General features: G+C 40.3%; 1 protein-coding gene across 4 annotated transcripts; it reads left to right on the top strand.

Annotated features, from left to right (window-relative positions):
- Nucleotides 1–236: 236 nt before the first annotated feature.
- SLC31A1 (solute carrier family 31 member 1) lies at nt 237–27,545 on the top strand. Of its 4 annotated transcripts, none has more exons than XM_016210925.2 (5): nt 237–325; nt 23,672–23,834; nt 24,324–24,396; nt 25,356–25,524; nt 26,632–27,545. In XM_016210925.2, the coding sequence occupies exons 2-5, from the start codon at nt 23,706–23,708 to the stop codon at nt 26,831–26,833; spliced, it is 573 nt and encodes a 190-aa protein (XP_016066411.1). In that variant the 5' UTR covers nt 237–325; nt 23,672–23,705; the 3' UTR covers nt 26,834–27,545. The 4 variants fall into 4 exon arrangements, with proteins under 4 accessions (XP_016066411.1, XP_016066413.1, XP_016066412.1 ...); XM_016210927.2 differs by lacking the exon at nt 237–325 and adding an exon at nt 374–706; XM_016210926.2 differs by lacking the exon at nt 237–325 and adding an exon at nt 3,706–4,614.
- The last annotated feature ends 236 nt before the right edge of the window (nt 27,546–27,781 follow it).

Raw genomic sequence — 27,781 nt, 5'->3', positions numbered from 1 at the left:
ACTCTAGGCTCTGGGGGAGGCGGGGCAAAGACAAACGGAGAGGACCGCGGGAGCATAAGCGTGGTGTCACGAGCGCGGCGTCACGTAAGGTTCCTCCCGCCCTCAGAGGCGGCCAAATCCGCGGGAGCTCCGATGTCCAGGGCAGGGATTGGTCAATGAGGCAGGGGGCGGGGCAGGGGCGGGAATCGCCCGCCTCCGCAGCCTCGGTGGCGATCCTGGACACGTAGAGCCGGTCGAAGTGGAGGGGGCTTCGGCAGAGTCGTGAGGGGGCGACGGGTAAAGGTCCTGAAAGGGAGGTGCCGGTGGCGGGACTCGGTCTGGGAAGGTAAGGCCTCCTTCGCCCTCTCTCAATCCTGGCACGAGCACAGTCCTTTCCCCTCCGGGACAAGGACTCTGCACGCCAGTGTTCTCCGCGCGGCGAAAGGAGAAAGGGCCCGGGATTGGCAGTCTACGGATGGGAGCTTTCGCCCCGGCCTCAACAGTGACATAGCTGGAGTGACCTTGAGACAAGATGTTCGGTGCCTCAGTTTCCCCGTCTATAAAACAGGCCTGGGCGCCCCTACCGTTTGTCCCCTGTAGCCAACCTCGCTATTTTTACAACGGGCTGTTTGTCCAGTGCTTCTGTGTGTCTGCTGGTCAAGAAGCTTTTGGACCTCAGAGGTCATCGAATTCAATCCCAGTCTCCTCATAATCCCAGAATTTACAGGTAGGAAAAGAAGGAACTAAGCACTTGAATGACTCGTCTGAGGTCACACAGAGTAAAGGGTAGGAGCTGAGGCAAGTACCTTATCAACCCTTATGCACTGTGCGCCCTCACGGAGTGGTTATTGCTAGACTGTGATACATCTTGAGAAAAGTCTTCTCTCTAGAGTCCACCTATGCAGGTGAGGTGCAGGGGAGCTGGGATATTCTGGGGCTGGGTGATGGAAAGGAGGAAACTTTAGAAGATGAAAATTCCCATCTCCAACCTTGGCCTGGGTTTTGCCTACTCTTCCTGCCACAGACCCTAAGTCAACATCAGTTGTTGCTGACTTCTCTGCCTCTTGTTCCCGCCCTCTCTGTATCTTATATATATAAGTATTTCTCTGGTTAACCTGGTGAATTCTTGAAACAATTTCCAGATAGGTCTGGCTTAGCCAAAGTGTGGATAAGCAGATAATGTCCCAGGGTAGCGTCTGTTTCCATAGATCTCACTGGAATTCTTTCACTCCAGGCTTCTCTCAACCAGGTTAGTACAACAGGTGTCCCTTACCTGAATGTTTTAATCTGTTAGCACGAAATTGAAGTGATTGGTATCTCCCTCCCAGAGAACTTCGAACCTCTTGGCACTTGTTACGTTTTTTGTTATAATTTGGGTAATTCTAAATAATAAGCTCCTCAAGGACAGGGATTGTTTTATTTGTCTTGGTGTCTCCTGTGTCACAGAGCACTATGCCTTCTTACCCATAATGGGTTCTTATTCATTGTTTGTTAGGTTAAGTAATGGAACTCATCTTTGTCCCCTTAGTCCTTAACTTACTCTCCTAGGACCCGTGTGCCCCCCCCCCCCCCCCCCCCCCCCCCCCCCCGCCTGTGACCCAGAGAGCCCAGCAATGGTTCTTGCCTTTCATAGATAGTTTCCAGAAAGGTAAAAATGCTGTATTAGCTATGAACTGTCTGGGTTGCTTAGGCCCTTTTGTTAACTGAAGATGATTTGACTATTGTTTAAAGCTCTAGGGGAGGGAAAAGAAGGAAATAAGATAGAGGTATTATATGTAACTCTAATTTTTGTTGGTAAAGTATTCCTCTGTTGAACTGGGGATAAGGTTGTTGTCTGCTTCTTTTGTTTATTTTACAGATTAAGATGGTTAAAGCAGTGAAGGCTGATAGTGTTAAAGCAATGATGCAACTGGAATCTAAGCAGTAGAACAGGAACCCTTTGCAGTAGTTCTGTTTATAATGTGAACTTGGTTACTTCTCAGGAAGTAAAAGAATGAACTGCAGAAGTAACATAGCTCTTTTTAACCCCTCTCCCCAATACTGGTCATTGTCATTTGAGCTCTGAAACTTCTGAGTAGTACTTCTAAAAAACACTAAAGGATCATTTGAGTGTTTATCTTGCATTCTTGAGTGGCATGTTTTTAATCTAGGACGTTTTAAGTAACCTTTTTAGATGGGCAGGAATCCTGAAATCTGGATCCGCCTTTTTGGTGATTGGAACGCCACAAATATGCCTGCCCAGATCATTGTCGTGGGAACACAGTTGCTGGTTCTGATTGGCAGTGTAAGGAAATGGAACAAGTGGTGAGGCTTCCTTAGTCTTTGAACTTCAGAATTGGGTGCACCTAAAAAGCTACTGTCTTCCTGAATTAGAATATTGGACTAGGAATCAGAAAACCTGAATTCCCATCCCTAGCCCTTCTAACTCACTCTGAGCATGGGCCAGGCTCCCTAAGCACTTTGTAAAAGGAGTGGGTTAGATCCAGATATCTGTTCAGTACTGCTGGGGATGGTGGAGAGGTAAGTAAGGCACAACCCTGATCTCAAGTTGGAATTAAGCATTTTTGTTTGTACACATCTTTTAGATGTATTTGTAAAATGTATTGAACCCCTAAAGATTAACCAGGAAGCAGCAGTTTTAACAATTCCTTTCAAAGTCAGCAATTTTGCTACATAGATGACAATTTTTATATACAGGTACACTCATACTAATCTGTACTGGTAAATGCATTTTAAAATTAATACTTTAAAGTTATAACCAAGTTAGATCATAGGTGTGGTGATACGAATATGAATCGAATATAGGTTTGGGGGGTTGGTATTGTGTTCAGTCACTAAAAACAGAAGAATGTTAGAACATAACTCAGGAAATATTACCTGAAAACCTGCTGTGTGCTGGGTGTTGCCTAAGATAGGAAAACGAGTTAGTCATTAATAGTTGAGTAGTGGGGATAATTGAAGTATACAAATAGTCATAATAAAAGACATAATAAAGGAAGTCCCATAAGTAGAAATTAATTATTGCAGAATTTCAAAGGAAGAAATGATCATATCTACTTTGGAGGAGGGTGTGTGGTTAGATAATGGGCTTTGAAGATGAGTGTGATTCCAAGTGGAAGTGAGAAAGTAAGACTTTCCAGATTGAAGGGGTGGCTTTGGCAAAAGCAAAAAGGCAGGAAAGAAGGCAGGAATTCTTAACAAGAGTTGCCCTCTTATCTGATGCAATTAGAGTCAGTAGTTAGTTAACTGAAAAAGTAAGTTAAAGCAGGGAATCGTACAGATATTAGTTACACGCAGACCTTAAACATTTTACTTTAAAACATAAACATATTTTGCCATTCTATTAATATAAGCTTTTTCTTGAAGTGTAGGTTCAGGGATCTGCAAACTACAGCGTGAGGGCTGAATCTTATCCTAGCCTGCTGCCTGTTTCTGGAAATAAAGTTTTATTGGAACACAGCCAGGCTTATTTATTTAAATATCTATGGCTACTTTCACATACAAGATAGAGTTGAGTGGTTGTTTGTATCATCTTTATCTAGTGTTTCCGAAGCTTTCAACTTGGTTTTCATAGAAACAACTACTAGATTCTTAAGCTCTGGAGCCAGATTATCTTGCTATTTATTAGTTGTGTAGGCATTGGGCAAGTTGCTTAGTTTCCTCCTTTTAATTTACTTTATTAAAAAACATTTTTTTTAATTGATTTTAGAGAGGAAGGGAGAGAGAGAGAGATGGAAACATCAAAGATGAGAGAGTTGTCATTGATTGGCTGCCTCCTGTACGCCCCCTACTGGGGATTGAGCCTGCAACCCGGGCATATGCCCTGACTGGGAATCAAACCAGTGGCCTCTTGGTGCATGGGACAATGCTCAATCCACTGAGCCACACTGGCTGGGCTCAGTTTCCTCCTTTTAAAATAGGGGCAATAATAGTACCTAGTTCTTAAGGTTTCTGTGAAGATTATCTGAGTTAATTCATGCAAAATACTTAGAATAGTACCTGGCAGGTAGTAAGTACTCAATTAATTTTAGTTGCTGCTGTTGTTTTTCTCTTCTCATTTATATTTCATTGCTTTATACAATACTTTATTAAATTAGATATTTACAATAATTAGGACACTGGCATAAGTTGGTTTGCGACCAAACACAACTGATGTAAAAAATTTCAAATGGTTTAGGAGTGTATAAAGTAAAATGTAAAAGTTGCCCCACTCCATGTGAGTAGCCGCTTCATTTTTCTAATGGTCCTTAGAGTGTGGAGCTGTGACGACTGAATGAGATAAGGCATGGTAAGCACTACCTGGGGCATTGGTAGTAATCTGTTAAAAAAACCTCAATTCAGTTTTGTTTTTTTATCATAATACCAGTTTTGAATTGAGGAAAATAAAAGCTCTAGACTGAGTGTGACTAAAATTAAATGACTGCTCTAAAGATAACAATTTACACCATACTGTTGAGGGACTCTAATCCTTAAGCCTGTTCCTCCCATTATTCCAATTTGATTCTGCTATTGATTCCTCTCTGTACCTTCCTCACCAGAACTGCTACAGACGAGAAAAGGATGATGTAATTATTACTGGGAAAGCACGTGCTTACAGTGACAAGATGACTTCAACTAGTGGAAGATGTCAGATAGGTCAGTGACCAGGTGGCACCAAGATAACTCTGCCATTTAAAGTTGGCAGGCCAGGCATGACTGGGGAAAAGGGAGGGAAGAAGGAGGGCAGGCTGCTCATGCCTCCCTCCATTCCCATGTGCACCTTTTAGCATAATAAACCCATTTTTTAAAAAATCAAAAGTTTTCTGTACTTTGTGACCAAGTATGAGAAGTCAGAGTCTGATACTTAATATATTAAAACATGGAGTTTATGCCAAAAGAAATCTTATGGAAGGGACTGGGAAGGAAATGCTTTTGAAGTTCCATTGCTTTGAGTAATATTTCATAATTTAGGTAACATCCCCAAGCAGAGGAGGGGCCCATCCTTAGGAATGCAAAGCCCTGCAGAGAAGGAAAGGGTTGAGAAGGGTCCACCCTACCTCTTTTCCTTTACACAAAGGCCCTAGGCTTTTGTATACAACCTGCTTTTGTAGGCTGAGGACATTATGCAATACAGCATAATGAGATGGAAACATGCATTGCAGAGGTAAATATGAGGAATGATTTGGAGGGAACTCATAAAGCGAGCAGAACTCTAGCAACCAGTGAAGTATTAGAAGACCTGACTTTTTTAGCCAGATTGAGTCTTTCCCTAAATAAATAATAGAATTATTCTAGAACTATGCTGAGTGTTTATATAATTTTGAAGCAATTTAGAGCACCTAGAACATAATTGTTCAATTTATGAAACGAAAGGCAGAGGACTGCTACTTACTATGTACCCTCAAGCCCCTATTCCTCTCTCCTACCTTTCCTGATGGATTTTTATCAGTTCCAACACAACCCTGTGCAGAATCTGTACCTTAGTACATCTTATATTGTATTTTAATTATTTGTATGTATCCTTCCTCCACCAGACTGAGCTTGAGGATTGGGGTAAATCATGCCCTAGCCAGTTTGCTCAGTGGTTAGAGTGTCGGCCCTCAGACTGAAGGGTCCTGGGTTCTATTCTGGCCAAGGGCACAACCTCAGTTGCAGGCTCGATCCCCAACCCCAGCCGGAGCAGGAGGCAACCAATCAATGTCTCTCTCTCTCTCCCCCCTCCTTCCACTCTCTCTGAAAAGCAATGGAAAAAATATCCTTAGGTGAGGATTTGAAAACATAAAAAATAAAAAAATAAATTTGAATGAATGAAGAGATTGAGTTCCAGGTCACAGTACTTTTCCACCACACCACGCAGCTTCTATCTGAGGTATTGAACAACTTTTCTCATTTTCATTTACATTCTCTATGCATTTTCATTAAATCATCCTTTATTAATTAAAGGGAGGAAGAAGTAAAAAAGAAACAGTTAAAATGGTTTCCAGTTTCTGCCTCACGTGAAGTTAATTTCCAGTATTCTTCACAGGCATGCCAACAACACTGTGATCTAAGTGATTGAAATCCTATAACAAAGAAAAGTTTAAGCAAAGGGTACCTTTGCCTGCCTTTGATTATAACAAGAAGGCAGTTAAAGCAGTACTTTGCCAATACAGTTGCCCCTTGAACAACATAGTTTTGAACTGTGTGGGTGCACTTATACCGGATTTTTTTCAATAAATATACAGTCAACCCTCTGTATCCTCAAGTTTTGCATCCTCAGATTCATCCAACCACTGATCGAAAACAATATTTTCCCAGCTGAAGAAGGCTGACTCTATTATTTTATGCCATTTTATATAAAGGATTTGAGCATCCATGGATTTTGGTATCCACAGAGGTTGCTGGAGTCAATGCCCTGCAGATACCGAGGAACAACTGTAAAATTTTGGAGGAGTCAAAAGTTATACGTGGATTTTAACTGAGCAGAGGTTGGTGCCCCTAACCCTCACATTGTTCAAGAGTCAACTGTATATATGTATCCGACTAGCTAGTATTCTTTAAGTCAAACTATAAGAGGCTGTATACTTCAAGTGACATGAAAGTGATCTCTCTGTGAGTTGGACATCTTTCAGAGATTTATTTAATCATTTAATGAGTAAATAAGCTAGTATTGATATTTCATACATACTGTATCTTAAGATTAGAAAGTATTTTGACATTTTATTTGATCCTCTCAAACCTGCAAGATTGACCAGGTAGGTGTTTTTATATCCATTTTGCAATAAAAGAACTAGTACTCCTTGGGTTTAGGTAATTGGTTTAGTGTCACATGGCTAATAACGGTAAATTTGTGTCTTATAGTTCATCCTCTGATAGCTTATCTAGTGCTTTCTCCACTCTTACCACACCATCTATAAAACTCTGAAAACTTTACCTAAATCATACTAAAGCTCTCATGGTTAACACATTGGAACTGTGTCAAGATTACAAAAGGATCCAGTAAGGGGAGTGTAAAAGGGTACTTCTTGTGATAGCTTTATTCCAGTATGTGGCTTGGTCAACAACAGAAGGTATGAGAGAAATGGCATATAGTTTCCGGGAGAGCCACTCCCCATTGGACTTAGGCCCTTCTATCCTTGCGTAACTAGAAGACCTTTTCAGCTTGTTTGTTTGGCTTATCCAATTTGAGCTGTCCTATTCGGACAGAGCAAATAAAAGCTCTTCTAAAGCCTTTGTGAAAAGCGTAGTTGTACACTTGATCTTCTTGGTACAGAAGGGTGAGAGTGGGCAAGAGAAACATGAGCTGTTCTTTGCCACTAAAACAGAGTATGTAAAGCTCAGGAACCCCTCCTGTTCAGGGAGGGTTGGTGAAAGTGGTTCGCCTAGTGTTACAGAAGCCTCACCCGAGAAACAGATGTTACGGTCCAGTTGACTAAAGAGTGTAACAGTGCCAAGCCGAAGTGCTTCCATTGGTTGAGCATCATCCTGTGCCCCGAGAGGGGGTCAGTTCAGTTCCCGGTCAGAGCACTTACCTGGGTTGCAGGTTCAATCCCACGGTCAGGCACGTACATCAGACTGATAATAAACGACTCTTCTAATTCTGATACTTGATGAGATTTTAATAGTAAATGAACAGTGAAAGAGTTGAGAAGGTATCATTTTCTTGAAAATGTCTTAATTTTTATTTCTTGTTATTCAAAGACTACATCTTAAATAAAGACCAAGTATGGGCAACTTCACCAAAATGATATTGAATTGCACACTTGACAAAATCACCTCCATTGTGACCCTATAGATTTTTCTAGGGCTATTCAGTGTGATACTACTCAGGAGCTAATTTACTAACTCAGGACAAAAAAGGACTGTCTCCCAACTACTTCTCCCAGTACTTGCCACGTAGAGAATTTGGAAGGTTAGCTGGTTGTTATAGTCCACATAGGGAATGAAAATGGAAAGATAGATAAACAAGGAGAGCCTAACTGATATCTGTCTGTTTACGTGTGTTTCTTACTGGCTTTCCCAGTATTGTGATGATTGTGGGATGTGTGATGATTTTGTGAAATGGGTGATACCATTACAATCACTTGTCTTTTTGAGGAGCTAGGGACCATAAGCAGATCAGAATTAATATTATCCCCTCACATCTTTTTGACCGTACCTTCTAACCTTCCTTCCCTCCCTTTCTCACCTCCATTCTTTTATCTCTGTGTGCCTTAAACCATTTGTGAAATTTGCTCTGTAAAGAGCAGGTTTCAGCCAGAGCCTCTATCCTCTTCATCTCCAAATTTCCTGTAGCCCCTGGGATCCAGGATACTTAATAAATACTTGTTGAATTGAGTTTGGTTGACCTAGCCTCTACATTGCTACTCTCTCAGGTGACATAGCCTTTTTTCCTGCACAGCATGCATGGCACACCTTCCAGCCCACCCCTGTGCATACCTAATGTGATTCAGGAAGGGGCAAAAGGCCAAGTAAGTTATCTTAGAGAGGAGTGTGTGTCTGTATGTTTAAGTAAATGTCCACACATATAATCTTCTGGCTCCCATTGCCATTCTTTGTGCTACACTTAAAAATTTGGAATCTTATTTGTTCAGTCACACACTAGTGGTAGCTATGGAGCTAGATGTTCTTGGTAGGAATAATCTAGGAATATGCAACTAAAAATAAATATATCTTTTTATTCCCACAACTCTCATTTTATGGGTATGAAGTCATAAAGATCACAGTGTATATTATTAGGTTAAAACAAACTCTGGGCTATAAATGAATGAGGTTGTACATTTAGAAGAGAAAATTTAATCAGTGGCGACGTCTTTGACTTTAGAATAAAGAAACTTGTCTATGGGCTATGCTTTAAGCACTGTAGACTCTCTGTGGGATAGCTCTGATAAACTGTGGGATAGGAGATGACCAGGCCCACTTGTGGACTATAATTCCTATAGTTATAGAAGACAGGATTATAGGGCTTAATTAACATGCAGCTCACCCAGGTAGGTCCCACCTTTCCAAATATAAGCTTTCTTAAATGCCAGATTCCCAGGGAAAATTACTGCTGAGTAGCTCCAACTAGATGCTTCACTGGGCTTTTTTTCTACCTGTTATTTAGACAACTTGTAAAAGGCCCATAAACTTTCTAGAAACTAACCATGAAAGGAATTTCCTTTATTATGATTTCAGAAATACCACCAGGTGCAGAGTGCCATGTTAGAATTATGGGGTAGAATTACTAGCCCTTACCTGCTCTTAAGAAGCTAAAATGTAGAAAAGATAAGATGGGCAAAAACAATATAATGTATCATATTTCCATTTCAAGATGGCATTTTGAGCACATCTTTTCCTTTCTAAAATCCTAATGAAATGACTATAGAAATATAAAAATAAAAGCATGATATTGTGATTTATAATAACAATATATATTTGGCCTTCATTCTATTTCTGGCACAGAGCTCCTAAAAATCCCTTAGGATTTCCTAAATGAGGAGAGCAATAAAGGTGTCGTTTGTTATGTCTCTTGTTCAGGACCTTGCCCTATATTTATTTCTTCCTTCATCTGGCTGTTGATTTGTATACTTTAATATCCTTTGTAATAAATTGGTAATTTAGTGAGTAAGTGGGTTTCCTGAGTTCTGTGCACCACTCTAGAAAATTAATAGAACCCAAGGAGCAAGGGTCATGGGAACCTCTGATTTGTAGCCAGTTGGTCAGAAGCAAGGGTAAAACAACTTGGGGTTATGATTGGCACCTGAAGTGGAGGGCAGTCTTTTGGGTCTGAGCGCTCAACCTCTGGAATATTATGCTGTCTCCAGGTAGAATATGTCATAATTGCATTGAATTGTAGACACCCAGCTGGTGTTGGAGAATTGCTTTGTGGTGGGGAAACACCTTCCCCCCATAACAAGCAACTTTTTTAATTACAAAAGAGGGAGAGAGAAGCCTGAAACTTTGAGACGTTGCCAAGAAAATAGATGCAAATTGCCGACTACCTGAGACAACATAGCTGAAGGATGTCCCTGCCTTTGAAGTTAAGTGAATAGGATTGACTGGCACACCCTCAAAACTCCCAAATTGAGAGCAGCAGAGGTTAGAGAGAAAGGTTGGCTGTGGAGTCATGGCTGGAGGACAAATCCAAGGACTTGGGGAATTACATCTACGCCAAGTTTAGAAAGAGCAGTAGGTTAAAAGTAGCAGTAGTGAATATTTACGGGGGCTTACTACCCTTAGGCCCCGTGCTGAGTGTTTAGATACAAACTGTCATGGGGTAGGTGCTACTCCCGTCCCTATTTTAGAGGAAAGTAACTGCCCTCTCATTAACCACTATGCTATCACCTAAGTGAACTCATCATAATCCTTAAAACAACCCTGTGAGGTAGGCTACTTGGATTATCCTGATTTTAGAGCTGAGGCACAGAGATATTAAATAATTTGCCCAAGGGCCCACGACCAGTAGGTACAGTTTTACCGGTTAGAGGATGAGTATGGCTCCCTGTGTATTGGGAGAGTTGCCATGAAAAAGAAATTAGAAATACCTTTTCTGCCCACAGCTTCCTCCTCATGTTTTTCTTTCTTTGTTTGTTTTTGGTGGCCTATTCAGGATCTCAGACTGAACTCCCAGTCTCAGAAAGGCAGGAGTTGATAGTTGGGAATAGACACCAAAGTGCTAAACTGGGAACGAATCTTAATTCCATTAATCATGTTGAGAACCAACATCCAACAGTTTCTTCATACAGAGCACTGCATTTCTGGTTTGAGGTTTATCTTTCTGGTAGTCTAGCTCCTGTACTTTATAACTAATCTAGAAAAATAAAGCTACAGAAAATATATAATTTCCCTTTCATGTGGAACTCAAGAGATGTTATTCATACAGTGGGTGAAGAAAGCTCTCTCAAATCCCAAAGATGAGCCATTCATTGGTAATTCAGTGTTAGTCCAGAAGGTTCTTTGATTATTAGGTGGTGGTGTGTGTGTAAACTTCAAGTGAGACTATACTAGCTCTGTGCCCTTTTGGAATGTCAAAATAAATGTTTTATTTTAGAACCTGGTTGAATCTTGACTTTTTTCTTTCCTTTTTTTTTTCTTTTTTTTCTTTTTTAAGCGCCTGCTTATTAAACATCCAATTCCTAAATTCTTTGTACTGTATATCTACAATTTAAAACTGGGGTTCTCAAAATTTTGAGTGCATAAGAATTGCCTATAGCTTGATAAACATCTAGATTCTTAGGCCCCATTCGCTGAGAGTCAGTAGGGAGTGGGGTCCATAACTTTCATTTTTAGCCAAACATCTCAAACAATTCTGATTCAGGTGGTCCTTGGACCACACGTTGAGAAGCCCTTGAGTTGGGAGGAAAGTAATTAACATTTATTATATGTTATTAATGTGCCAGTCACTTTCATATGTATTGTTTTTACATTTCATATTCAAAATATGTGAGATTTTATTATCCTACTTTTATGTGTATGTAGTATCCCCACAAAGTTTTAGCAACTTGTTCTGAGTTCCAAAGATGGCATAGCCTGAAGACAGTCAGCAATCTGACTCCAAAAACCAGAAGGGCTCTTGCTATTTCTGCTTTAGCAAGGTATCTCTCAGTTGAGATAATTACTTAAGATTGGTAATTTGGAAATTTTTAGAAAGTAGTATGAACAGTGTGCTCTGAAATGTGTTTGATAAGTAAGTATTAAGCCACTGAAATTTTAGAATATCTAAAGCATATCAACTAATATTCAGAATGCATTTAGAAAAGACAAGTACACATTTGTTTCTCATTGAAACAATACTATACACACCTAAACTTTTGTCATTGGAATAGGTCCCAAAGATGAATTATTCTGTCTCCTCACTAAGGAAACTGTGACCATAAAGATTAAATTACCTAACGTTTTGGAGAAACCAGGCTAGAACCAAAATGTCCTGATTTCTAGTCTTATGTTCTTTCAAACTGTAGTAATGATAAAGGTTAAGGTGGGCTCCAACTCATATGTTGCCTGAGAATTATCCAGAAGACTGCTGAATCAATGGTTGGGAGTGATGACTTTGTGACAACATTCAGCATTTGAAAGTTCACGCAGAGGCATAATAATCAGAGGTGATCGGGTATTTTACAGGAGTAAACGAAATGGTTACATTTTTATGAGTTATTCTTTAAAAGTTCTGTTTCTAACACTGAAAATATATAGCAGAAGGGCATTTGGAACTTTTGTGAATTTTAACAAAATGCTGAAATGTGGCCTGCCACTCGGGCTATGTGGAAGTCCATTCTCACCTACTTAGAGCCACATCGAGGTGGAGCAGCCAAGAATACTGCAGGTAACAGTTTTAGCACAAATTGTATGCCTTCACATAGTATAAAGCGTTGCAAGACACAGCTACTCTGGAGGTAGGTAACAGCTAGATTTAGCTCTTCCTGGACAACTTAATAGGCAAGGACTTCATAGACTTGGCCAGGGACTTGGATAACTTGACAGTGATTTACCCCAAAACGTAGGGAATATCCACTTGTGCCTCCCAGTAGAAATGGGTCTACATTTCTTTCTAAGCATCTCTCAACACTACAACTCTGTTTCCTTATCTCAGTTTTTTTGGGCTGCCCCTAGGAAGCAAAATACCTGACTTTCTGTTAAGAGACAGAGATGCAAGATGGTTGGATGAAAGTACCATGATACAAGTAATAGAAAGAGCACTGGACCTGAGGTTAGAATCTGGATTCTAATTGCACAGTGCCGCTAGACTGCCATGTGACCTTAGCTAGTCAATTAGCCTTCTGTACCTCAATTTTCCATCTGAAATGAATAGTCATTCTTCTTTAGTCCAGGCCTGTCCATGTACAGTTAGGTTTGGAAACATACTACATTGTTGTAACTCAGCAGCAAAACCTGAAAACGTGCCACAAAAGTAAGTGAAGTTACTATTGGATGCATACTTAGAATCACTCAGTTGACAAATACTTACTACATACCCACCTAAAAGATATATAAGACTATACATAGCCTTAGCCTAGCCTTACAATGCAGTCTGTAAACAGGATGTATTTTTCTTAAGCCTTATTATCGAGTATTCACAGAGCATAATAACAATACTTCCTCACAGAGTATTAGTAATGCTTTACATATGTCATGTGGTTTTCTTTTCTCTCCATATTTCTTCCCTTTCATTATATTATTGGAATGATATAGCAACCCTGAAGGAAAACAAGACAGATATTATCTCCATATTTCCCTGAATTTCAGATGAGACTCAGAGATCAAAAGTGATTCTCAGTGAGGTGGGGTGATTTTGCCCCCCACAGGACTTTTGGCAATGCCTAGAGACATTTTTGGTGGTTACAACTGGGACGGTACTACTGGCATTTAGTGACTAAAAACCAGGGATACTGTTAAATGTTCTACAGTGTACAGGCTAGCTCATACAACAAAGAATTATTCAGACCCAAATGTCAATAATGCCAGGATTGAGAAACTCTGACATAGGTGTTTTACCCAAAAGAATACAAAGTTATAGAGTTGGATGGACCAGAGTCCAGATCTTGGATTCAGTCTAGGGTTCTTCACTACACCTAAAACAGGTAATTAAAACATGGAGTCACATAAATTCTGGATTTATTGCTAATATTTGGGGAAGTATGAATGAAAAGTGGTGTTTGTTGATATCACTGTGTAAGGTTTTCACATATAGTACAGATTGTATAATCCAATAAAAATCTATTGAGCATTTGCTGTGTGCCTTACAGTTTGCTGTCCATATTCCGCAGGGAGCTTAGAGTACTTTCATCATACTTTTTAATTTATTGAGCAGCTACCAAATTTGAGCCATTTACCCAAGTGCTATTGAAGTCTGGGCACAGCCCCTTTAGCAATCTCTATATGTGGTACCTACTGCCAATCTAAAGACCCAAGGAACTTTTATAGGAAATGTTACCAGGACACTCAGCTAGAAATTAGCAGAGCCAGAACTTAATAAGCATCTGACTCCATGCTCATGCTCTTAACAATATTCCGTAAGCGTAATTCTCACCTGCAAAGGGTGGCATGTGACTTTAGAAGCTCTTACAATACAGGATAGTTGTTGTAGAATATCCCTCAGTTTTGCCCTTCAAACCATTTTATAACCCAGAAGTTAGAATGTTCTAATCCTTCTAAAGTTTTCACAGGTGTCTTTCTGGCTTCTGGCAAATTAAAGGATTATAGCCCATGGCTCTGTGAGTATTTTTTCCCTTCTGTGGATGCTTCACAGGGGAACGTGAGCAGGAGATATTATTAGGGAAGAACAGATAAAGGCCAGTTATGCAACCCAGCAGCCAAAGCACTCTGTTAAAGTCCAAGCTGAGCACATCACTTCCCTGCTTATTATACGCAAATAGCTTCCAGTTGCCCTTGGAATAAAACGCTGTCTCGTGCAGATGATCTTTAAAGCCTTCTCCATGGGTAGCTGTCCTGCCTCCCTCCGGCCTCATTGGCCCCTGTTCCTCCGAATGTGCTCTGTTCACCTTAAATCCCCTTGATTCTTATCCTGCCTGGGGCTGCTGCTCCCTGCCCTCCAACCCAACTCCAGTAATTTATCTTTTTAAATGTTACCTTGCTAGGGCTTCTCTCTTTCTCGCTTTACCTGCCCCCCTCCATACAAATTAGTTCTTTTACTGTTGTAGTACCACAGTACTATCCTGTGTTTATTTCATACCACTTACCACAATTTGTAATTACAGCGCATATATACCTACACATATTTGCTTCTCTACATATTTAATGAGAGTTCCCTCCTCTAGATTAAGCTCCACAAAGGCAGGAATCTTGTCTTTTTGCACCTGGTTCCTTTAAGTAGATAGTGAAGCCTCGGTGGGTTTTATAAGAATTAAATCCTTTTTTGAATGAATGAATATTTGAGTATTCTTCCAGATGTAGTAATGAGGTAGAAATTAGTTATTGCCCTCGAGGAACTTGCTGTGTATCTGTGGTACTTTTTATCTTGTATTTTAAGAACTAAGTCAGAATTTCCATAAGAGAAGATTGCTAGGGAAATTCAGAAAAGAGATTTCTTCTGTCAATAATTCAAGGAAAACTCATGGAAAAGATAGCATTTTAACCAAGCCTTAAAGGAGCTAGACTATAAACTCAAAAGAACAAGGGCCATGTTTTAACCTTATCCTAATTCTGACACATTTTAAGTACATGATCAGTGTTGAATAACTAATGGCAGGATTTGCACATATATGGAAAGTGGGGAGTGGGTGGGAGGGGAAGGAATTACAGGGAATGACACAAGCCAGAGAGGCATACAGGTGTCAAAGTGGTAAATTTATTCAGGAAAAGTGAGTAGATCTGTTTCAGTGGAATATTTGAATGTGAAGAGGATTTGATTGAGGTAAGGTTGGAAAAGTAAGTCTGTAATGGATAGAGACATAAATGCCAGATAGCATGAAATAAGTGTATCAATATCAGAAGCTGGATGTGAAGTGGTTCAGTTTCTCTTTGCAGACAAATTAGTTTCTGGGAGTACAGCCTAAAATGCAGATTACAGCTTGAGAAACACATGCAAATAGTATCTGGAGTACAAATACTAGTTTAGCTTGGAGTACTGGTTCTATTTTCAACATCATCACCATCAAATAGCAAGATTCAGATCCCTGTTCTTGGCTTGGCTGGAAAGAGAGTGTTTGCTTCCTGGTACATATTTCTGGAGGGAAGCAACACACTAGCCTGAAAAATCCCTAGGGGTGTTTGAACAGTTATTAAGAATTTGTATATTACTGAGGAGCTCCATGCAATGACTTCTAAAGTCCTTCCAATTCTTAGTGAGATTTCCACGTTCCACAAATAAGAGATAGGGCACTCAGGTTTCCATTTCAAGTGATTGGCATATAGATGAAGAAATGGCTCATCCATCTCTTTTCAGGTCTAATTATTGGAGCCAGACTTCTCTCCTTAGTGGGTCAAGAAGGAGAAGAATCCAAGAGGAGCTCATTAAATGTCTGCAGTTGATTGAGAAGGAATTTTGGATAAATACCTCCATTCAACTGTCTCTCCAACCTTTTCTCAATACTGTTCTACCAGCATGATGACAGAAATAAGCACAGATTGAAAAGATCAAAAAACATTTCAGGGTATTTTGTGAGACTAGTCCCAGTTGGAGTTATTAGGAAAGGCCAAAAGTGATCTGAATGTTCAGAGGTCTTAACTAGACCTTGGAAGATGAAGAGGATTTGTTGCATTTGAGATTGTAAGGATGGGCATTCGAGAATGAAGAGAGTGAGCCAAGATACCAGAAGAGAAGTGTGGGGTATGTCCTAGGAACAGGAGAAACTTTTGGACCGATTTGGCTGGAACACTAAGTACATGTGGGCAGAAAGGTAGGTTGGGACCTTTCTTTTAGAGACCTGTGCTTGCAGAATAAGGAGGTTACTAGACAATGGGAAGTTAGTAGGCAGTGGAATTTTTTGAGCAGATAAGTAGAGCATGCCGTAGGGAGACTGATTTGTCATTGATGTATCATATAGGATGAACAAAGGGCAGGGCTACTGTTAGGAAAATCCATGTTTATAATAGAGCTGCTGATGGTAAAAACCAGAGACAGTCTGGGTGAATCTTCTAATTTACTACTTGGGATTAAGAAAAGTGACCAACATGGTGGCATTTATGGATACGAAGTTGTGACATTGGGTTGACAGTAAGGCAGGTTTAATAAAGAATAAGCCTTGGGCTGGGAATGAGGATACCTAGGTTCTACACTGGGTACCTCCACAGCTTTCTAGTATAACATTGAACAGGTTGCTTAAGATCTCTGCTCCTTGGTTCCTCTAAGCCAAGAAGAGATACTGTGAGGAAAAAATAAGATAATAGAATTGGATTTACATGATTCATACCATGTTATTTGTTCAGGTTCCATGCAATTATTCATTTGGTAGATGTCCAGAATAAAAACATTTTTAAGTTAATCTGATCTTACAGTTTACTCAGTTTTTTCTACTGTCCTTCTGTGTGGCACTTATCAAGGTTTAATGCCCCAGAAACTTAATTTCTATAAAGGATCTGGATTTGGCATTTAAAGGTCAGACCATTTAAAGGTCAATAGCAGACAGTGTATTCTCTTCCTTCTACTTTTAGAGTTTAGTTTACTGTTTCTTCACATTTGTGACAAAACAAATATTTGACAAAAGTATTTATAAAGGCAAATTAGGCCAAAAAATGTAAATGCTAGATTCTCCCAAGCTCTTTGTGATTTCATACTCTAGGTTTCTGTGAAGTGAATAGGTAGAACTAGATGAATTTGTATTAAAATACCCTTCCAACTTTTTTTAAAGTCCAATTTGTCTATGTTGCTTCTATATGAACTACTTCTTGATATAGAGCTATGGAATTTCTAATCACATCTATCAAATATTATTATATAGCATTTCAACTCACTAAGGTTTGCCCAGTTGTCATTAGCAGATTAAGGAATTAATTTCCGTTTTTATGTCTAAATTGCCAAAGGAGAAATGCAGAGAAAAGTAACACTTCAGCAAACACCTATTGTAATCTATTACTATGCATAGGGTATTAGAAAGTGCAGGAGATTCGTAGATAAATATGACAGGGTCCTCATGGAATTTACAGTCCAACAGTAAAGACAGGGATAGAAACATTCTGTTCTAGAAACTAAACTGAAAAGAAAAAAAAAAGTAGAATTAAGTTTTAGCTCTGGGTGGAACTTTATTAATCATTTTATATAGTTAAGGAAAATGAAGCTCTAACATAAAATGGCTTGCCCAATATACTTGTATCGCCTGCATCTCCTTCAGAGTTAAACTAGTTCTCTGTCCTTTATGTTTCGTTGTTTGTATGGGAATAGTATGGTCCATTCATGTTTGCCCAGAAGGCATAGGTAATCTAGAAATTGGACAATGCACACTTAAAAAAAATTAAGTTTGTCTTTAGCATGCTTCCTCTTGAAAATGATAGCCCTCCATGGCTGTATAATTCTCCTTGGAGTCAGTTCCTCTGGGATCTGTCTTGCCCCAACAAGTTTCTCATCTTCTTTGCTCAGCCTGAGTAGATTAGGGTGGAGTGGACATGTGGGAAGATGAAATTTATGATAGAAGGAGGTGACCTTGAACCAGCATCTGGAAACAGTGTTGATTAGAATTTAATCACAGGTGTGCTTTCTGCCTTCCATAGATTATCAGAATAATATTCTGAGGGCAGCTCCTAAGTTATCATCCTTTTTACTAAAATAGATATTCTTAACCAAGAATTTTTGAGTAAAAGAGCCACTCCCACTAATTCATAGCTGCTCTTTTATTCTTCTAAAAACGTGTCAGTCCATGCAGCATTTCTTGCTTGCCTAGAGCACTGGCCACTCATAAATGAAGGCTAAGTTTTAAGTGTAATTGTTTGAAGTAGTTTTCCCCTTTATGTCTCTGGAAGTCGGTTACTTTTGATGCAGTCCATTACTCTGGTGAATGAGTAATGCAGCCACTTAGACTCTGCTGAGTATGCAGACTGTGCCATAGTTTGGTTTCTTCCATGAACGGTCCTTTCAGGGAATCCTGTGCAGATGACCTGAAGTAGAAGAGCTCATTTTGGTTTATGGTAAAGAAAGAGAAAATAATATTGAAACCTTCAAATAATCACTAAATTAATTTCTTGCCAGTTCTATCAGTATCTTTCTTATCTTAGCCCAACCATTACCAGGAAGAAAAGCGGCAAGAATTTGTTGTAGATGATCCCTTGCAGTTATTTTTATTATCAACAAAGGCAAAAAGTTAAAAGGGAAAACAGTAGCCTTTGTTTATTGAAGAATTTTTTAAAGGATAAAATCTAAGCTTTTTTTGTCTTGAGTTCTGTCTGTCTTTATAAACCTACTATTGTAGCAAGTACCCTAACTCCCATTACCTGATAGACTGAATCTGGGAGGAAGTGTGTGTGTTTGCGCATGCATACGCGCACGCACAACTTTCAGGTCTTTTATGGTTTTTTGTCTTATTGACCTGACCTATTTTCTCTCTATTTCCACTGCATCATTTTACTTACTGTTTTTAGTGCATTGATATGATAGAACTTTTGGAATCCTAAGTTTTTGCCAGTTCTGGCCGAGAGCCTGTGTAGACTTTGATTACTAATACCTTTTATGAATGAAATTGGTAAAATTAAGCATCCTTGTGATCACTGCACCTCAAGATGGACACAGGCCAAGGAAAGGCTGCTAAAATATCCAAAGGATTATTGCATGGTTATATCCATAGAGTTTCTACCAGTCAGTCACATTTCTACCAGTCAGTGTGTGGGAGCAGGGGGTTTGTTTTGTTTTGTTTTAATTCTCACCTAAAGATGTGTTTTCCATTGATTTTTAGAGAGAGTGGGAGGGAGAGAGGGTGGCCAGGAGAGAGAGAGATGATTGATGTGAGAGAGACGCATTGATTGGTTGCTTCCTGCACGCACCCCAACCAGGGCCTGGGATCAAACCTGCAACCCAAGTATGTGCCCATGGCTGGGAAATCAAACCTGCAACCCTTTGGTACATGGGCTGAGGCTCTAAGCACTGAGCCAAACAGGCCAGTCAGTTTGGAATAGGAACGTGAGGCCAGGGCCTAGGGCAGGGGTGGGGAACCATTTTTCGGGAAGGGCCATTTGGATATTTATAACATCATTCATGGGCCATACAAAATTATCAACTTAAAAATTAGCTATGAAAAAGGCACCCAGATTTATTGAATTTCGAGGCCCGCTGCGGTTGCCTTGGCAGGGCCAAATGATTTCGACGGGCATATACTCCCGACACAGCCTGCAGGCCAGATGTTCCCCGCCCCTGGCCTAGGGAATGAGTGGAACAACACAGCCTTCAAGGGGAAGGTCTTCCCCCAATCTATTCATCAAATTGTATCTCCTGCTCCCACTTACTGGGAGCTACTATGATTTCTTCTCAACAACTCCAGTATATTAGCCCAGAATGCCAAGTTAAGGAGAGACACCTCAGCCCTTTTTATTATTGCATTATATCAAGATCTCCCCCTTTTTCCTACATCTCCTTTACCTCCTCCCCGCCGAAAGGAAACATAGGTGTGGAACTCATAAAGCTATCAAGAGAATTGTAAAATGCACTTATAGGGGCACTTGAAACAAAGCCAGAGCCACTTCTCAGAATATGGTCCGACATAGGTCATCAAAAGGCAGAATTATTCCATTTAAACTGGTAGCTTGGTCATGTGAACATAGTCCATAAGCATCAATCCCTGTTTATGGTAGTTTACTATCTTTGACCTTGAATTTCCCATATCTGCGCTTGCCAAAAGTTTATGTCACCAATCATAAATAATGACTGCACAAAACAGAAGCCCAACTAGATAGATTTCTCTTTGTTTAATGTTTTTACAAATCTAAAAAGGAACATGACCCTAATCGTTTTAAGAATAAAAACTTCCTTATCTTCCTTATCGTGAAAGTCGGGAAAGACTGTAGTCTCCAAAAGAATTGTCTGAAGCTCCAGATTACGTCCGTCTAGGCTGGAGAAGAGAGGCCATGTTGTGCAGTATAATCTCCATAGACCCTGTGGATTATTGTTTCTTATCCATCATTGTGCAATACCAGGAAAAGAAAAGAGAATTTGAAGTTTAAACTAAACCTATTAGAAGTAAGGACAGTGCTAAGATTCAGAATAGGCAAGCAGAATTTAACTTTCTCGCTCATTTCCTAACTTCTGTCCATAAATTCATGTTTACTTTGCTAGAGATGCTAGATTTTACAAAGAATCTGGCCCTCTAATTAAGCGTTATAATGTGTCTTTTTTGGGGGGGAGGGGTGGGCAGCAATGGAGTAAACTTCTTTTTTGATGATCCTCAGAAGTAGACTGAGAAAGAATTAGACCCCTGACTACAAGGAAGCTTTGAAAACTATTTGTATAAATACTGCACCATACTTATTAAGTGGGAGAACGGAGAAAGCAGACAGAAATGCAAAGCTGTTATGACATTCACTGTCAAATGTGCCATTCCATTTCCCATATCTAATAGTATTAAGGGCAATAGAAACAAGTTGGCATATAGCCAACTTCAAGTGCCCGACTGAAGATAAATGTCCCCCTTGGATTCTGTTAGAGAAAACTAGTTTGCCTGAATGAGCAAAAATGGAAATGGAAATACAGTATTCAGAATCTTTCCACCTCGTTATGAAAACTTGGTAAATAAAATATTGTAGGTGGATTTTGTCATAGATTGGAAATTAGGAATCCTAAGATTTTTTGTTATTATTGTTTTTCAGTTCTATCCTTGAATTATATATTTGGGATTTTTTGTTAGTATTCTTGCAGAAATTAATCTGTGAATTTGATGAAGTAGAGAAATAAAGATAGAAGAAAAGTGAGCAGTGGAGGTTTTAAACAAGAACAGGAGTGTTGCCCTGACTGGGTGGCTCAGTTGGGTGGAGCGTAGTCCAGTACAGTGAAAGGTCGCCGTCCATTCCCAGTTCGATCCCCAGTTGGTGTGCATATGGGAGGCGACCAGTCAATGTGTCTCTCTCACATCAGTGTTTCTCTCTCTTTCCCTTCCACTCTCTCTGAAAAGCAATGGGAAAAATATCCTCAGGTGAGGATTAAAAAAAAAAAAAAAAGGAACAGGAATGTTAGCCAGGAATTAAAATATGCACATAGATTTAACTAAAACCAGAAATCCAGTGAATCAGTAAACAAACTTTCTTCAGGTTCCACTCATCATTACTCTTCCACAAGTTCCATTCACTGTAATTGCTTTACAAATCAAAACATTTGATTTCATCAAACTACTTTGATTTCAAAGTAGTACAACTACTTTGTGGACCTTGAGCCCAGTTCTTAGCGACGGTGGGGTGGAGCTAAATTAGAGAACCCGGTTCTTGAGGGGCGAGTAGCTGAAGTTGGCTGCGGAGTTTAGAGAAACTTGAATAAACCAAAGACAAAACAGCAGAGCTCATGATTAAACCATTTTCTTCAGATTAAATTTTTTTCAGGTTACAGATGGAGACAGCAGACAGTATTGCTGTATTGCTGTGCTTTGATTTGTTCCTACTTCAGTGCCCATTCTTACTCTGGAAAAGCTAAACTTGGATCTTCTTAGATTAGAGCTATCAAAGGAAACTGACTGACACTAAACCAACTGCCAGTTTACCTCTTGTAAAAATTTCTCTTCTAAAGAGAATGCGTTAGGTATGTTTGATTGCTTTAGGAGATGAGTTACCCAAATACATATGGCACATCGACCTGGACTCAATGAGAAATCTGCAGGCCAGTTTGGAGAACGGCCTGGGGGAGGTGGAGACGTGCTATGCCATGCAGATGGAGCAGCCCAATGGGATCCTGCTGCACCTGGAGTTAGAGCTAGGCCAGATCAGGGAGGAGGGGCAGCCGCAGGCCCACGAGTCAGGTCCTGCTGAACATCAGGGTCCAGCTGGAGGCTGAGATGGCTACCTCTGCCTGCTGAAAGGGGAGGACTTTAATCTTGGTGATGCCCTGGACAATTGCAACTCCATGCAGTCCCCCCCAAAGACCACCACCGGCAGGATTGTGGACGGCAAAGTGGTGTCTAAGGTCAACGACACCAAAGTTCTGAGGTGTGAAGCAGAAGTGGGGCACCCCTTGGGGGTCAGGAGGCCAATAAAAGTTTTAAGAGATTAATAAAAAAAAAGTATACCTTTTCTTTGCCTCTTAGTAATGCTGTCATATTACCCTGTTTATTTCCTTCATAGCACTAATCACACCATGAAATTGTTCTATTCGCTTGTTTCTCTTTCAGGTACCTTGTTGGTCTTACTCACTGTTAAATTACTAGCACTTAGCTCAGAATTTGGCACATAGTAGGAGCTTTGTAAATATTTATTGATTGAATGAATAATGAGAGGCATGTTCAGGCTCATGAACATGACTACCCACTTGGAATTTCTAATGCACTCTTTCCTCCACCAGTTGGAATTGAGGGACACAACAAGAGAATCCATCAACACCCCGTCTCTGCCCTCCTCAAGTTCCAGCTTCCCACTCCCCACCCCCACCCCAGCTGCAGGAGTTTTTGTTCCTTGGTTTATGTCCCAGATGGACTATTACAGTAAAGCAGTGATGTGGTAGTAAAGATACAAGGCTGAATATGCCATTGTCAAGACTTAATTTAATATAGAATAGCCAATTTATACCTTGTTTTCAGTGTTCTTAATTCTAATGCCTGGCTAGGATTGAAATTGTATCTAAATTCTGAGCACACTGCTTGCCTAGGGCAGCAGTAGACCTTTTCTTCAAATTTAAATTAGCTGAAGGCTGGTTGTCCTACATATAAAAATGTGTTTTTAATGTCCTGATCGAACACAGGCCATCCAATTAGGTGAATTATCTGAGGTGCTTGCTTTTTATCTACTGACATTTATGATTAGAAAGCCCAGGAGCAGTTAAATTTCATTAATGGCATCACTTTGTCCATTATTACAAAAATTGTCTGTTTCCTGCCACCCAAAGAAACTACATTTCTTCTTATCTCATACTTAAATTTGAACATATCTATTCAAGGAATGATTCTGCAAAATAAGGGTTAGGTTTCTGAAACCCGAGGTACAAATCCCTTCTGCCACATTCTCCAAAGATGATCCCTATGAGGACAGTTACTTCTGTCTCTAGGTTATAAAAAAAAAATTTCTGAGTAAAGATGCTAGAAGAGCATTCATTTACTGGATGAAATCCCGCATAGACCTAAGTATTTATCAAGAATCAAGATGTCTGTATCCTTAAGTTATTATATATAATCCTTTTTCTTAGAATCTTGTGCTGACTCTCAACTTCTCCTGGAAAAATGAGCCATTCCCACCATATGGGGATGAACCCTGTGGACCACAACAGTACCATGCCGCCGCCTCACCATCACGCGGCCACTTCGGCCTCCCACCTGCACGGGGGGGCGGACAGCAGCATGATGATGATGGTGAGTGCCGGGGGGAGGCCGCTGGGCCCTTCGCACACACTTGGGTAATGGAAATCATTGAATTTTAAGGCTGGAAGGTTGTCACCTAAAGTTTAGTTTACCAATGATGAGGAGAAAGTAAGGCAGACCCAGGGAAGTCAAGTGATTTTCCCAAGATCCTATAGCAAGTTAATCACAGAGCCACCCACCCCAGAAACTATTTCCAGGGTCCTTTCTTCTGCATTCCTTTCTTTCAAAATTGACTCTCTTCTGAATTAAGTTCTGGTGTTTATGTTTTGTGTAGACAAGAGAAGACAAAAGTAGATGGGGGGACAGAGGAGAGCGCTTGTGGAGGATGCCTGTGTAATAATGCTAACATGAGGGAGAAAGCCTCCCACTGCAGTGAATATTATCCAGACCTGCAACTTTTAAGTGTTCTAAGTTTGTTTACTTCGAAGTCTCATTTAGAATCTCCAATCATCTAATTGACTTGTTTTGGTTTTCTGACAGCAAATGACCTTCTACTTTGGCTTTAAGAATGTGGAATTATTGTTTTCTGGCTTGGTGATCAATACAGCTGGAGGTAAGCCATCAGGTGTTTGTAGGTGACAGTCATGTGAGAAACTGACAAAGAATCTGGAAACCCAGCATCTCTTTCTGTTGTATTACTGAATCATTCTGGTTATGATCCATAACCATGTTGCTTCCTAGTAAGGATACACGAGGCTTATTTTAGAGTTTCTGAAAAACTAATTTAGATACCAGAGAGGAGCCTTTTGCATTCCAGCTCCTTTCATCCTTTCCAGGTGTTTGGTAAGTTGTTGGTCGTGCACATAAGACTATAGTCAAAGAAAAATGACTTCAGAAGCACTTTATCTATAAATACCACAAGATAACTCTAGGTTAAAAGCTATTGACCTAGTGCATTGCTGCCATTTTACAGATAAATTAAGCTTCAAATAATGAAATGCTTAGCCTTAAATCACATAGAATTAGTAGATCAGAGCTAGGACACGGGCCAGACCTTCTAGACCTGCCTAGTCCAGTGTTCTTGCTAGTATACCAACTGTGCTCTATATCATTTCCGATTCACGGCATGGCCCATCTTAGTGTCAGTCCTAGATTTTAGGTAACTAATCACCCCTTTCTTTGTGTCTGCAATGTTGAGTTGGTGTGCCTTACGTTCAAATGACACAAGCTGAATAGTCAGTTGGACTGCTTTAGGTGCAGTTAGTTATATCTTTGGAACAAAATCAATTTGTTCTGGGAAGGAGGGGAGTATTTAATTGAGGTAGTGTGTTAAATCAGAAGTTTGAATACAGTCTTAGCATTACCAGTGCTTCCCATTGTGAAAGAATTGAAATGCCAATTCAAGAAATAGAGTCAGCACTTACGAATAAGTTGTTTTACTCCCCTTTTGCATAATGTATTCAGAAACTGAGAGTAGCGCCTTTTCTTTGTGGTCTTTCTAGCATGGATAGCACACCAGCTAATGATCTTGCAAAGTCTGACAGTACCACCACCTTTTCTCTCCCTACCTAGAAATGGCTGGAGCTTTTGTGGGAGTGTTTTTACTAGCAATGTTCTATGAAGGGCTCAAGATAGCCCGAGAGAGCCTGCTGCGCAAGTCACAAGTCAGCATTCGCTACAATTCCATGCCCGTCCCAGGACCAAATGGAACCATCCTTATGGAGACACACAAAACTGTTGGGTAAGAAGATTGAACCAGATCCAGATAGAAGTTCTGAAGAGCTGGGCTAGCTAAGCAGCAAAGCAACTATTTTATTTGCAGCAGCCCCATTCTTGAGTTAGTGATTCTATTTGACCTTGATCAAAAACGTCCTTGGAGGCTTGTGGTTGTGGGTCATGAGCAGGCCAAAGGAGGAATGATAGGAACCCTTCTGCAAACATGAGTGTTTGTTCTGAATTGTATGTATCAGTCACTTGGGAAGAAGGTAAGGAATCCATATTGTAAAATATTTGCCTACATAATAAACAAGGAAAGAAATTCAGGTGAGAGTATAGAAGGATGGCAGAACCCATGTGATTCCTTTTGCTAAAAAGTTGTACCTACCCAGCTGTAGTCTCAGTTTGCTTATAATGACTGTACAAATGTCTATATTCCATCTAAGAAAGTATTTGGATGACTATTGGTTTTTCTCACAGATTGACAAATGATTTTTGAGACTTATACGTAATAGAAGTATAGGTCTGAAAAGTGAATTGGAGTTCATGCAGTCCTATAGACCAATATCCTGCTCTTGAGTAAGCACAGCATTATTTATTTCCACTGTACTGATGAGCTTGTGGAGGCCAAAACAGATTGTGGCTTACCTAAGGTGACAGAACTAGTAAGTGACAGAGGGATAAAATAGCCAGTTCTCCTGATCCCTCATTAAGTACTTTCTACTATACCACCCAACCCTCAATTCTTTAGAATGTGAACTTTGCAAAGGTGGAAGCCTGAAAATGCTGAGGCAAATAAGCAGGGGAGGGTTTAGGCTTTCCTTTTAGGATCCAAGGTGGAGGTAAATCAGGGGATTAGGCCTCCTTCCTCTCCCAGCTTTCAAAGAGGGTTCCTCCTGCTGACATATAACCATAACTAGCCATTGCTTATAAACCTGACCACCCTGTCATGTTTCATTTCCAGGGACCAATATACAACATACATACATAAAAGTACCATGAGCCACCAGGGTGGCTGTGAGGGAGTCCAGTTCAAGTTCTCATGACAACAGTTCCCCCTTTCTCCTGATGTGCAGAGCTGCCTCAACACTCCCAGGGGTCTTTGATTGTTGTTTCCCTATTTATTCTCCAGGCAACAGATGCTGAGCTTTCCTCACCTCCTGCAGACAGTGCTGCATATCATCCAGGTGGTCATCAGCTACTTCCTCATGCTCATCTTCATGACCTACAATGGGTACCTGTGCATCGCTGTGGCAGCGGGGGCCGGCACAGGGTACTTCCTCTTCAGCTGGAAGAAGGCAGTGGTAGTGGACATCACAGAGCATTGCCATTAATGTCAGGCTTCATGGTGTGTGGCCTTATTGATTGCAGTGGGAAGCAGTTCAAGACTGGAAGACATAATGCCTACTTGTATCTTCCCTTCTTGCTCCTTAGCTCCTTACACACACACCTGCTCAACAGAGGTTTAGCTTGCAGTCTGAGCTAACGCGGTAACCCCCGACTGTTCTCTTTCCTGCGCTGAGATTCCCGTTTCTCTTGAGGTGAAGCCACCCATGAGATGTCTTCTCCTCTACCATTTTTTTAGATCCAAGTTATATGTTCTTGTCTAATCTGGGCAGCTTGCTCTTCAATGGCTTGATCTCTTGCTTTCTTTTTTAGTCTTCTGTTTTTATGTTTAACAGACCATCTGTGAATTTGGTGGGTTTTCCTGGGTCAGTGGTGGGAAGGGATTAACTTCAGCTAGGATTCATGGCAGCTGAGGGAAATTCTTGCCCAACTAAACCCAGAACCCAAACTTAACATTAAAAAATAAATTCCAGTCTTTGAACTCAATGAGTAGGAAGTACATTGTGCCTTTCCCTAGGTGTGATGTGTTGCACTGAAATTTTTGTAGTGGGCGGAGAGTGGTTTGAGACTAAATATAGGTCTAGAGCTCGAAGAAGTATGCATTCTTGGGTGGCTGATTCATCTATTGGGTTCCCACTTAACATTTTGATTAGAATGAACTTGTCAATCAAAAAAAGATGACAATCAGTTTGAGGAAATAGAAATAGATATTTTAAAATAAAACCAATTGACATTTTACTTTGACTTGGTACCTTGGTTTGTCACAACTGAATGAGGCAAAAAAGTTTGAATCCTTATCTCCCATTACTGTTTTTATGTGTCTGCCTCTAAACCAGTGGTTTTCAAACTTTAGCATGCACTACATCACCTCAAGGGCTTGTTAAAAACACTAGTTGCTGGGCCTCAGCCCAGAGCCAAAACTTGGCATTTCTAGA

This window comes from Miniopterus natalensis, chromosome 12 (genome assembly GCF_054644295.1).
Source record: "Miniopterus natalensis isolate mMinNat1 chromosome 12, mMinNat1.hap1, whole genome shotgun sequence".
In the NCBI taxonomy this organism is placed as follows: domain Eukaryota; kingdom Metazoa; phylum Chordata; class Mammalia; order Chiroptera; family Miniopteridae; genus Miniopterus; species Miniopterus natalensis.
This window is presented reverse-complemented; position numbering and strand designations above follow the sequence as displayed.

Bases quoted from the DNA above. Each gene is read 5' to 3' on its own strand.
- SLC31A1 (XM_016210925.2), top strand. From the start codon at position 23,706: ATGAGCCATTCCCACCATATGGGGATGAACCCTGTGGACCACAACAGT. The intron at 24,397-25,355 runs GTAAGCCATCAG...CTCCCTACCTAG, and splicing joins GGTGATCAATACAGCTGGAG to AAATGGCTGGAGCTTTTGTG. The intron at 25,525-26,631 runs GTAAGAAGATTG...TTTATTCTCCAG, and splicing joins GAGACACACAAAACTGTTGG to GCAACAGATGCTGAGCTTTC.